Source organism: Topomyia yanbarensis, chromosome 2 (assembly GCF_030247195.1).
Source record: "Topomyia yanbarensis strain Yona2022 chromosome 2, ASM3024719v1, whole genome shotgun sequence".
In the NCBI taxonomy this organism is placed as follows: domain Eukaryota; kingdom Metazoa; phylum Arthropoda; class Insecta; order Diptera; family Culicidae; genus Topomyia; species Topomyia yanbarensis.
In genome coordinates, this window is record NC_080671.1 from 383,322,043 (window position 1) to 383,334,732 (window position 12,690).

Sequence of the window (12,690 nt, forward strand, 5' to 3'; positions counted from 1 at the left end):
TAACTTGAAAAACATATCAAATTCAGCCAAAGCCTAAAATTCGTGTCAATAACTTTTAGCTAATGAATGCAAAAAAAAAAACTTGGAGGGACTTGTAGTTGTAAATCTGACGTGGAATGACTCGCATTCTTTTTCAAGACTTTTTTGGTGGTATCCAAGTATTAGAAGCAAATAACTCTTTTTAAGTCGCCCTGAAAACAATTTTTTTTGATAACATAAGTATATTAAGAAGATTATGTGAAAATTTCAGAATGGAACTCGAAGTATTCTACGAGATATTTCAATTATAACAGGTTTATCATTGGGCGTTTAGTGTAAAATTACCTTTTTTTAAGTTAATAATTGAAATATTTCGCAAAGTATTTTGATATCCACTCCCAAATTTTTATACAATCTTTTCAACATGATTCTTAATATTTAAAGAAAAAATGTGTAAAAAAAATTTGGTCCAACTTTAAAAAAAATCAATTTGTTTCAAATAATTGCAAATTTATGAAGTTATAAAAAGAAAATTTATGAAGTTATATTACAAAAAAAAATTTCGTGAAATTTTTTTAGTAAGCTTATTTGAAAACGCAACTTTTTTTATTCAATATTTTTTCTATATATCGAATCTTTTCCGAGTTATCAGAGATAGAAAAATGTTCGATTTATTAAACTTCAAAAGTTCAAAAACTAATAACTTGAAAAAAATATATTCAGCAAAAACAAAAAATACGTGTCAATTATTTCTAGCTAAAGAATGCAAGAAATTTTGTGGAAGAAATCAAAATTTTGGTTGTAAATCTGACGTGGAACGACGTATGTTTGATTAAACTACTATAACTTTTTTTTTTGACTAAATCATATTTTATTCAGTTTTGTTTGTACATTTACTTAATATAACATTTTTAGGGTTTATTTTGTAATTCAGTTGTGGTATATGAGAAAAAATTTACATTTCAAACTGCCGTTTTGTTTGTTTTTATTAAACTAACTTGATTTAGTGTCACCAGAGTGCTTAAGCAAATTGGACGTAAATAAATTAATTAGACTTTCTATTATTGCGGAACGTCACGCTTGACTGCTCGCCTACCGAGGCACACAAGTTGTGTTTTCGTTTTTGAATCTAGCGTCAATCTGGCGTTTAGTCAGTGTCGGATTCTGATGAGACAAATCCGAACTGAATTCCATAACTTATTTATAAACAAATTGGGCAGATGTGAATCTGAAACGAGCGTCGAAAGCGGGAATGTCAAATTACATTAATGTCGATCTCTGTCGGCTAGACATTGAACGAGAATCGCTTTTTTGGTGATCGATGAATAACCTATAAATGTTTTCGGATGAGAGGCACGCTGGTCTGGAGGTTCAGAGGCTAAGGCGCTCGTCTTATTAGCCACTCTTTGTATATCCACATCCTCACAAGGATGGGTTGTAGTGGTCAGTACGACCGTAGCACTAACCCTGTAATTGTCATGTATACAAAACAGGGCCTAAAACTTTCATATCTACTCAACGAACGATGAAATTCAATAAATTTGGATATTTATTTGGTGACGAAGGAGGCAATGAAAAGATGAACTTTTAACTGCCTCCTTCGTTATGAAATAAATATGTGCACAACAAAACAATAAAGTCAAAGCTGCTTCTTCTTTCGGTTCTACGAAAACATGTATCAGAAGTTGCTACTATCGTTTTTCTGTGACAACCTGAACATTTAATCTCGTTTATATTTATACTCAATAATTATTTATTTTAAATTTTCGATTTACATTATAATTTTCATGGAATGAAATTAAAGTAATCATAAAATACATCTAGACACCGGTAATCGCGGGAAATACACCTATGTATACTGCTTCACTCAATTCCATTGCTAGCTCGTAAATCCACGGAATCGAACAGCGACAAATAAATATCATTACTAGTGTATATCCGTTTCCCCAACACTAAAATTAATATCGAAAAAGAGTACGCGGAAGGCATACAGAAAATGCTCTGGTTTGAATTAATACGCATGCTTTGTGCTAGGCCGTTGTTTCTTTTTTGATTTTGCAAATTTCTTGTTGTATGGAAAGTAGCGTCGTTTTATTGGCGTTTTCGTCTGATTTTGGTAAATGAAAATGACATTTTTTGATTACAAAGAATCGATTGTGAAGTCTGTCGAAACAGAAGGTCGAGTTCCGTAATGTAATGTACATGGAAAAAATTGTTCACAAATTAAGTTTTCGTGGTTGTGAAATAGCTCATAAAATCAAAGCCGTACTGATATGTTTTCATAAACTATTTCACAAAATCTGGAATATGGTTCGCACTTCGTGAACTGGTTTCTGCTTCCCAATATGTTGGTCGTGATCCATCATTCATTTAGGTGAAATATTTCACAAATCCATGAAATAACCTAAATCCACTTTCAAGACATAGAGTGCATAGTCCTAATATTTTCACGTGAACAAATTCACAAAACTTCGAATATTATTCATGAATTGTTAGATGAACTAGTTCTTGTTATATAATATATGATCTTATATCTGTGCATTTAAAATAGTTCACAATACCACGATACCGCCCATTGATCTCACCTTCGTGGTCCAGAGATTTTTATTTATGCTGTTTGCATTGGTATCTCACGAATTTCGGGATATTATTCAAGGATCCATTAAGGGTTTTTATACAAAGTTGAGGCTCGAAAAATCGAAAAAATGCATATTCTAAAAGTACATACTTTCAAAAATATCTGCGAAATTTCATGCAGAACGGATCACTATATTTCAAACTACGTTCTCGTGTACTTGAACGGTTTATTTTTCGTCCAACAATTTTCGATTCTTTGTAATGATTTTTTGTTTAAAATTGTGAACACCAAAAACGTCGATTTTATTGCCAACACAACTTTTAATTGGAACAATTTTTTTGGGAAACCGAACCGTTCAAGCTAATAAATAATAAATTTTTCTTCATCAATTTTCTTACTTTTTTGGTTTTAGTTGAGCGGTTCTTCTGTGAGGGTGTTCACCGCAAGTCTCTGCGAAAAAATGCGCTTCGGGGAAAGGGCCATAACTCAATATTTTTTAGCACAACTTATTTTCATTTTCTTCTATAGTACTATCATCAAATTGCATTTCTTCTATAGTACTATCATCAAATTGCCTCATGATTCTTGAAATATTAGTCACTATTGCTCGTGAAAATGGGCATGAAATAGTTATGTACCACTATTTCATAACCTTCCCAATTCTCGTCTCTTCCGTCATCTTGCACTGGGCTTTAGGGCCATGTAAAAATGACAACCCCTAACAAAGATTCACTTCAAGATGGAATTCCCGTCTGACACTATATCCGTGCTTCACAAACGGACTTTTTGTGATTTTTTTTCCGGGCCAAAGACAAAAAAATTGAAATCTATTGCAGATTTCTCGAGTTTTGACAGAACGCTATTCGAACGTGATAGAAACCTCGAAAATTTTCCCTAATAAGCTTCGGGTGGGGGTAAATATTTTGAAGTAGGAACATTATATTGCTGGCTACGCTGGCTTTTACAAAGAAGTACCGAGTCTATGTACTAGCGAACCAGGTCGAAATAGATGGAGTAGTTTTCAATTCGAGTTTGAGCTTAGCGGATCGACTGAAACACAACGTTGGTTGTTTTAAAGACCCCATGCTTTAGCCAATGACGGACTGCAAACGATTGTATTCAGCATCAGTCGTAGCTAACGGGAAGACCTATGTCAACTCAGTCTCTTATTGTGAGATTTTCGCCGATTCTGCTCTAATTGACTATCTCCTGTTTAATAAGGTTCATTTTTCTATTTACCTTTTTGTAGCGCGAGCCATGAACTGCACTCATTGCAAACAATTGGGACACTCAGCTACCAATTGTAGCAATCATTGTGGAAAAAGTGGTGGGAATCATGAGGATGATTCCTGTGGAATGGAAGATACAAAGTTTCTCTACTGCGAGAGGAATTTCCCGACATGTCCTGCGTATGAACGGCGAAGAAACTTCAGGGACGCTACCACACGAGCTTTATGCCAAGTTCAATATGATCATTTTGAACATGGGAGTAGCGATCATCTTGCAATCGTAATTACTATTGCCCACGAATCTGGACCACCGATTACAGTCAATGCCGCATATGTCCTCACAGGAAATAATGACTGGAAGAGCTACACGTCCGCAATATCCGTCAAAATCGAGTCCATACAAGAGTTTCCTGAGGTGGAAAAGTATGGGTTTTTGGTTGACTTGAATTTTGACACTGCGATTCAAACTCAGACTAAACGCGTACCAGGCACGAACTACCGCAGAAGGTCTCCCAACCCATGGTGGGACAAATAGTGCTCAGACGTATATAGAATGCCTGAAGGTCGGAATGGCTGATATTTTCAGGAAGTACGGGTATTAAAGAAGACAGTGAGCTTGATGAAAATCTAAAAACGCGTTTATTAGCGCCGTTTCGTCTGAGAGCTATCGAGAGAAACATCGACAAGAACTTTTTGGGGCTCTGTCCGACGTATGCGACATAAACGAGTCAGTACTAACGAGAGCTTGGAATATTCAAACTTCTGATAGGTCTTTTGCGCAGCCTCTGTGCCGGCACAGAAGACCAATCGCGTCGCTTCCTCACAATATTGCGAACTAACTACCGTTTTCAATGGTGGAGTTGGCAGTTGATCTCTTGTCATGCAATAACCATGCCACTGGTTAAGACAGAATCAAACTTAACTTGTTGAAGAATCTACCATACTCTGCGACAAGGCACTTGCTAAATTTATTCAATAAGCTTCTTGAGAGTAGCATTGTTCCTCTTGACTGAAGGTCATTATAACGTCAAAACCAGAAAAACTAGTCTCCGACTACAACTCGTATCGGTCGATTGAAATGCTGTCCTCATGTTCGGAAGTTGTTTGAGAAAATGATCCTATTCCGCCTCGACAATCGAGTCAAATACATAACTTGGCTTTCGCGAGAGCCTTGCGCTGTTCTCAACAGGAATTCAAATGGCCTATGCTAGCAAAGGGCCGATGGCATCAATTTTCTTGGATATTAAGGTGGCAATCAACAGTGTTTCTGAGAAGCTGCACCAGCACCGATTCTAAACAATTTTTTAATAAACTTATTGTCTGAAAAACACATGCATTTTTCGCATGGCATGATTTATTGACATCACCATTTATAGCTACGTGGCTCTTCCCCAGGCTCATGTCTAAGCCCCGTCTCTACAATTTTCACGTGAATGACATTGACGAATGTCTTGTCAATTCTTGCACAGTGTGGTCTCTATTTCATGTCCCAAAGCTGTCCAAATTCAAAGACCATTGTAAGATACCTTGGACTATTTATTTGCTTGGACTCTTCAGCTGGGTGTCGAAAACTGAGCTAGTCGTATTTTCAAGGAAGCGTGAACCAGGGGAATTACAGCTTCTATTGATGGGTAAAAGTATCGTTCAATGTTTAAATATCGTGGGTCTGGTTCGACTCTAAAGGACTGAAGGACTTTTCGTATTTACCAGGCAAAATATGGAAATTCATGGATGGTTTATCTATAATATCGTACAATATTACCTTATTTTGGGTCCCTTTGTATTGCTCCATTACGAGTAATGAGAAAGCTGACTCTTTGACTTTGGCGGGCGCATTTAACGAAAGATCAATCTGTTTTATTGAATATTTTAATATCTATCTTCAGAAAATTGGCAGACATCGTGGAGTAATAGAGAGCTTGGACGGTAGCTATATTCTATGGATTGGGTTGCACGTTAAATGCGCATCTCCAACGACACTTGTGACATCTGCGCTTGTGATGACGGATATCACTATATCGAACATATTGTCTGGGCATGCGCTGGGTAGTGTTCCGTCAGGTCGCATGTACTGACAAGCCGTTATCTCTCTTATATGTTCCTTGTTTTTCGTCATCTGCTTCAGCACTAATTGCACCTTCCGGTCACACAAAATCGACGGACGACCGGAATCCGGTTTGGACTGGATACTTTCACCATTCTCTAACAGCGCCAGGATCTGATATATGGGCGCTCGTCTGTATTCGGCCGACACAAAGTGCGATTACGGATTTTTTCACTACGGGAGGAGGAGGTGGTAATTACGAAACATCGAACGTAGTTGCTTCACTGCTTTCGTCCTGGCTGCCGTAAATGAACTGATAGAGCTGTCCATTTTTTTGTACATTGCTTACTTATATCGGAGTGAACCCAGGGCTTTCAAAACTCTTGGAGAAATTCAGACCCCCACTATTTCTTTGAATGTCATTTCCAGTTTTTCACGCTTCGAATTCAACGGATTGCATTTTCTGTCATTTTCAAAACAAAAAGCATAATCGTAATAAATGTAGCAAATAAAAGTGAAAAAATAGCAGATAAGTGTTTTAGAAAGCTCCAGGCTTCTATTTTATGGAATGAATTTTTGTTAGTGAAAACACAGATGTCATCAAAACGCTCACTACTGTTGTGCGAAATGAGCTTACGCCCCGTAGAATGCCAATTCCATCAACCATCATTATGCGGCCTGCGTCTACATACACGATTACCACGAGCAGCAAAGAAAATGCGCCCTTCGATTGATGACAGTATAGTCGCATGAAAAATTGATCAACTTTGAATCTAATTGTTAATGTAAGCGTTAGGTTACGCCTATCGTCGATTTGAATTCCGTAATCAAATAAGAAGGAATAGGTTTTATCACCCATATTCTCACAATACGAACGCCGCACAGTGGCACCTCCCCATACAAAGTTGTGACAAAATTATAAAAATTGGTTTATGTGGCTGAAAATTGGGTTTTTAACTAACTTTGGGTCGCTGAATCCATTTCTGCTATCAGTTTTGAAATTCCATAATTTTTTTTACTACTTTTATGTAAACGCATTTGAAAGTGTTGGTCGTTAAAGGGTTAATATACATGTTAATAATAATAGTCAATAACATCGGATAGCAGAAATGGTTGCCAAAACTAGTAAAAATTGCTAATTTTTCAGTAATATGATGTCGAGTAGGCAACCAATTTGTAAGAAGATTCATGAGATACAGGGCGTCTCCATATGGGTATTTTCAAAAACATAGATATAACAACTTCGGCGCAAAAATGCGCAAGATGAGGCCTATATATCTTGAAACTACACTAAATTTGGAGTCAGATTCATGATAACTGACCCATGGGAGACCATCTCGAAAATTGGAAGAGGTATAAAGATAAATTACTGAAACGACATTAAATCTTTCAATTGCTTTTTCTTAATACAGAACAAAGGTAAATCATTTCTGTACAAAAAACTCATATCTACAGTATAGTATATTCATTTTTCTTTACAAAAAAAACTTAAAACTACTCCAATCGGCCATGTAACTCTTAAGATATCGCCATTTGAAGTTTGAAACAATTCTATGGAAACGAATTGAATAGAAATCATCGACATCACTTGCTTCAACGACATGTGAAAAATTCATTTTTCATCCGATGATCGTAAAATTTTGAGATACTTTTGTTCGAACCAAGAGAAAAATAAAATAAATATTTTAGAAACAATTACAAGACATTGATTTTTGGGGTTTTGTCACTCGTCGTGCCACTGTGCGCCGTTGGGAATGCTGATTCTCCACGTGTCATTCGTAGTACATTCCACTTCGTATTTCGACAACATTCGTTAAATAAAATGTGATCAAGTGAGCGGTGCTAGATTGTGTATACGAACATCCACCTTATCATCTTCCATATATACTGGGAGCATGGCTCTGACATTATTATCGGAATTTCCTATCGGACCGCATTCCATAACCCGTAACTCCGGAACCGTAAGTCGGATCGGAATAAACTTTAATAGCAGTTTACGGGATTGTGAAAGTTTTCATTTGAGACTAAATTTGGTCCAATCGAGCCATCTCCGAGAAACCGATGTAATTGTTATTCTAAATTTGGATATTTCCGCAGATTCCGGAAACGTCGGTGGTGGTCAATGTGGCCAAAGAAACTTTGAATGACTGCTAGTAACCTAGAACTACAAATTCAAGCAGTTGTAATTAGATTTTGGAAAAGCTTTCACCTTTATACATTCATCGCAGTACCCGTTGAAATCGGGAGTTTCTGCATGATAGTACTTATAGTAATTCAGAAACTAGTTGTTGGATCTACACAAAATTCAATAGCAGCCGATAGAAATGCTGTACTTTCATTTCAGACTAAGTTTGTGAAAATCGGTTCAGAAAATTCCAAGAAACCGATGTGGACAAATTTTAACAAGATTTGTAACACTTTTTTTTCGTGATTCTTGTCATTTTTCGTTCACTACGCTCACTATGTCTAAACGCATCACATCAAGGAATATTCAGACGCTTGTGTACAATTATTCTCTTGCATGCAATTTTAGCCATTTTCGAATAAACTTTCAAAAAATATTCCGTCTCACCAAAACCCAAATGCGGATGGTAATGAAATGGCTAGATACAAATGGGTTAAGAAGAAAGAGATATCTTTAAATTCAAGCTTGAGAAATGGTCGTCGAAAGAGTAGTATTTGAAAAATACGTACTTTCGACTGCGAATACTCGAATCACTTGACGCCTATCTGAGGATTTACAGAACTGCAACTCGTCCATTTCGATCCTGATCGTGGAAGAAGCAGCAGGTATAATTTTAAAATGTGAGAAGATTCTTAGGTTTTAATTTATTAAAATAGTTCCCTTCCGTTAGTCATAGCTAGTGCGGTCATAGAAGAATTGTGCGGTCAAGAAAACGAAATTCGAATTATTCGTACTTCGTGCTAACTTGTGTGTGAAAAGAAGGTAAGGTTTAAATTTAAAAGGTTGTGTGATAAAAAATTTCAAAGCGTCGATAGCCGATGGACGGCTTCTTTTCGTTTATTGCAAAAGTTTTGGCGTTTTCCGCCATCTGCGTTCTAGCGACGCATACGCTCGGCATGCCGCCCGTCGCGTTTACCACCCTGCTGACCCCATGTTCCGGCTTCGAAAGTTACTGATGCTTTTGGTAAATGGTGTATGTAACCTATGTAACCGTACTCTTCAACTCGTAATTCCGGAACCAGATGTCGGATCAAAAAAATGCTTTTCTCAAAACATATGGTATGTTTGAAAGCAATGCCAATAGATATGTAAGGGAAATTAAATTTTCAAATCGTAAATCTCATTTTTTCAGTGTCCAGACGGCTATGCTTTTAGTGAGATTCATCATTGCTCATTTGTAGAATGCGTTGTATTAAGTTTGATGCAAAAGTTGAAAGTTAGGAGTTATTTGCCCAATTAGACATATCGGCACTTATACGTCATCTGCGTTCATATTTTGTGCAACCAACCAATTTGATTTTTTCCTTTATTTGTTTGAGTTGGAAAAGTTGAGATTGAAAATATTTTTCGACTTTACCGGCTGCCATATAGCGATGAAATTACACAACATATTTTTGCACTTTGGAATTAGTATTATAAATCCCATTTTACGGAATTTCATTCATTTCTAATGGCACCAAGAAAAATTTCCAAAGTATAACTTTTCAAGAAACAAGTACAATACTACAGTTACTCAAAGCAACAGCCAAGCCTGATCGGTTTATTTCCAAACATTTCAATAATTTACATTTCGGAACTCGTTCTATCTTCTTTTTTTTTATTTGACATGGTTCAATGTGGTAGCATAACTGAGCCGTAAGTGTTTTTTGAATTTTACAATATCTAAAAAAATTAGACTTAGTTTTCACAATGTCTATCTATCGGGTCTTGTTGACGCAACTTGCTGCTGCATATCGTTAATTTTTTCAGCAGCCTCCGCGCAAGGTTTTGCTTGGTGTAGCAGCTGATCATAGAACTAGCACGGAGGAATTTGCCTTGTGTGCGGGACCAATGTTCGCTGAGTAAATGTAACACCTTGTGATTTACAACGGATGGTCAGGCAGGAGGGGATAAGTTTTGTCGGACGCATTCTCAAAACACGAACTCCACTACGGAGACTTGGGAAGAAGTTATTTCAAGTATCATCCTTAACCGTTCCACTTCACCGCATTTTGACATGTGTTGTTTGATAATGTCAACAGTAGTACAAGATGACAGATCATGTAACTTTACTTCAATAGTGTAGATGTATGCGAACTTATGTTTACGGAGCTCTAAAAAATAAACAAAAATATATGCAATCTTTCTGCGGAGTTACATCACATTTTTTAAATTCCTAGCGGAAATCTCACCAAATCAGCCATTGGTTTTATATACACGTGGGATACAACGACAGTACAGATATCAAGAAAAGTCTCTTGATTAAACTACGTACAATGGAATGGTGTGATGTGTAACTTCTCCACCGTACATACAATCTAATCGATATCTTTTCACACTGACCCGCGTAGAATCCCTGAGGCATACGAAGCCGCGCACACCTTCATTCAATTACCAGTCGAAATGCGCTTTGCTGCATAATTAATTACCCCGTCCATTATGCCTTTGTCGGAATCATGATCCTCTAAATTGAGTGTACTTTGTACGACAGTTAGGCCTCACGCTCTTCCCGGCGTGTATATCCCTTGCATCCACCGGCTAATGTAATTAAAATTTTTCAAGTCCAGTGCAAATTTACGTTCTGTTTCGGACACGGAAACCGGGTCGCACGATTGTGTCAATTGGAGCCCGCAGATCGATTCCTGCTGCGGATGACTGCACTTTGGCTAACCCCGACTGACACAAGCTGGCACACGTGCGGTTACCCGGTGTGCCAGAGTGTCGGTCGGAATCAATTTCAAACGATTCCAGAACTCGCTATTGTGCTGGAATGTTGTTGCACTGCGCGCGGCAACAACTGCGTCTCCCCGCACTCACCTGTTTGTTTTTCCGCCGGCTTCAGGGTGTAGGCATGCATCACGATAGGTTCGCTGCGGCCACGCATATTGGTCGCATAGATGACGATTTTCAGCAACCGGCCAGAGTCCAGCCCACCGACGGTGAATATCGGTATCCGGGAGGAAACGTTCGCTAGCAGCATGTGCGTCTGCTGGTCGTAGATCTCCATCACGAACCACTGCCGCTGACCGCCGTCGAAACCTGGAACGATCGAGAGAATTCCGGGGAAAATTATTACATTAGGTTAGCTGTGGGTGGAGGGGTGGAAGAGAGAAAAAAAAACTAATTTGATGGCCTCAATTGGTGGCTCGTAAATTGGGTTTGGGCCAATGGCTGTGGTCGCCTTCGCGGGGCACAAACGTAACAAATGGGTTTCACGGCTGGGAGAGCGCCTGTCTGCGTCGATGACCGGGTTTTTGGAGTGAAATGGTTGTGATTGTAAAATAATATCGAAACGCAATTGCAGCGTTTGTCTAATTTACAATGATTTTCCACTAGCGGAAGGATGACCTGGTGGGAGACCACAATTCGGAGGTATTACGTACAAATTGCATCGAACTAATATTCAAACCAATTGAAATGAAACAAAATACTCGAACCGCAATTATGTCATGGAATCGATGCAGATAAACATGTGTGTTGCGCGGTTTGTTGACATTTAAGCCCAGTTTGTTACCATTGTTTGAATCAGGCTGTTTGTTTGAAATCTGTGCAAATTTTGGGACATTTCTAATCCATGTCACATGTTAGATATGGCACATTCAGCAGTTTTTGATTATGGTTTTAAATTTATTGAATGTTCTTCAATCTGCGGTATTGGAAGGAAATGGTAAGGTTAGGCAGAACTCTCACAGATTGTCTGCTGTCTTCATTGAACAGGGTGACAAACGCTGGCGGGTTCTTCATGATGTATAAAGATAGAAATAGAGAGTGAGATGAATATTTTTAACCCTTTCATGCCCAACTTTTTTTTAGTGCATCTATCAAAACTATTTTTCCTTGAAAACGGTGGGACCAAGAAACACGAAAAGCTTTTTCCATAAAGATAGGTGCTTCCCTTGCAGTGCTAGAAGCTGCTCATTTTTTATCTTCCAATGCTCAATACAATTCTCCTAGAATATTTACAATAGTCCAATTGCGTGGAAAACGTAGCCAAAGACAGTCTAAATTGATTTGTTTTATCAGTTTTCAATTATATTGCACCATAACAAAGATATATGAAAAATTCATTTTTCGTTGTCAACGTGAACTGTCCCTGGCAGCACTGCTCAATCGGAATCCAATCAAATTAATTGCAATAACTTCAGTTCTAGAGCTGATCCTTGTAATTGTTAGTGCTCAAACGAAAGGAAATAGTTTCATGTATTAGCGTTACTTGTTTTTGTGAGCAAATCTTGCCTCAATCAAAAGTTATAGCTGTTTAAAAACGTGGTTGTCCACAAACAACATGGGCATGAAGGGGTTAATATGCTTGTGTGTCGTTATTCGCCCGGTTACATGGTTAATTTTTTATTTCATAGTTAATTTTCATTCGTTGCGTGTGTGTGTGTGTAAAACCTATCCTATCTCCCACTGTCTGGCAGCGGTTTACAGAAAAAAAGATGCATTTATATGCGTGCATGCAAATAACTTGATTCCAGGATTTAGGTAGGCGCTAGCTCAATTGATTTTCCGATTACATATTTCGTATACAGGGCAAACCGTGTTCCGAGGTAATCGATCGATGAATCAGCCCCGCCTTAACGTAATGTTTGTATCAAATGGATTTTAACATTACAGTAAGACTATTGATTCCTTACATGCGGTAAGAAATCGACATGTAGTTAATTGAATATAATATAATCATTATATAAATTAA

At 37.7% G+C, this 12,690-nt stretch overlaps 1 protein-coding gene across 2 annotated transcripts in view; it reads right to left on the minus strand.

The window, feature by feature from the left end:
• Positions 1-12,690, minus strand: part of LOC131684694 (B-cell receptor CD22) — a 1,114,748-nt gene that overhangs the window by 140,101 nt on the left and 961,957 nt on the right. For both annotated transcript variants that reach the window (XM_058967793.1, XM_058967794.1), the window contains exon 14: positions 10,812-11,033. In XM_058967793.1, coding sequence (XP_058823776.1) covers positions 10,812-11,033 — 222 coding nt within the window. The remainder of the gene's footprint in view (positions 1-10,811; positions 11,034-12,690) is intronic.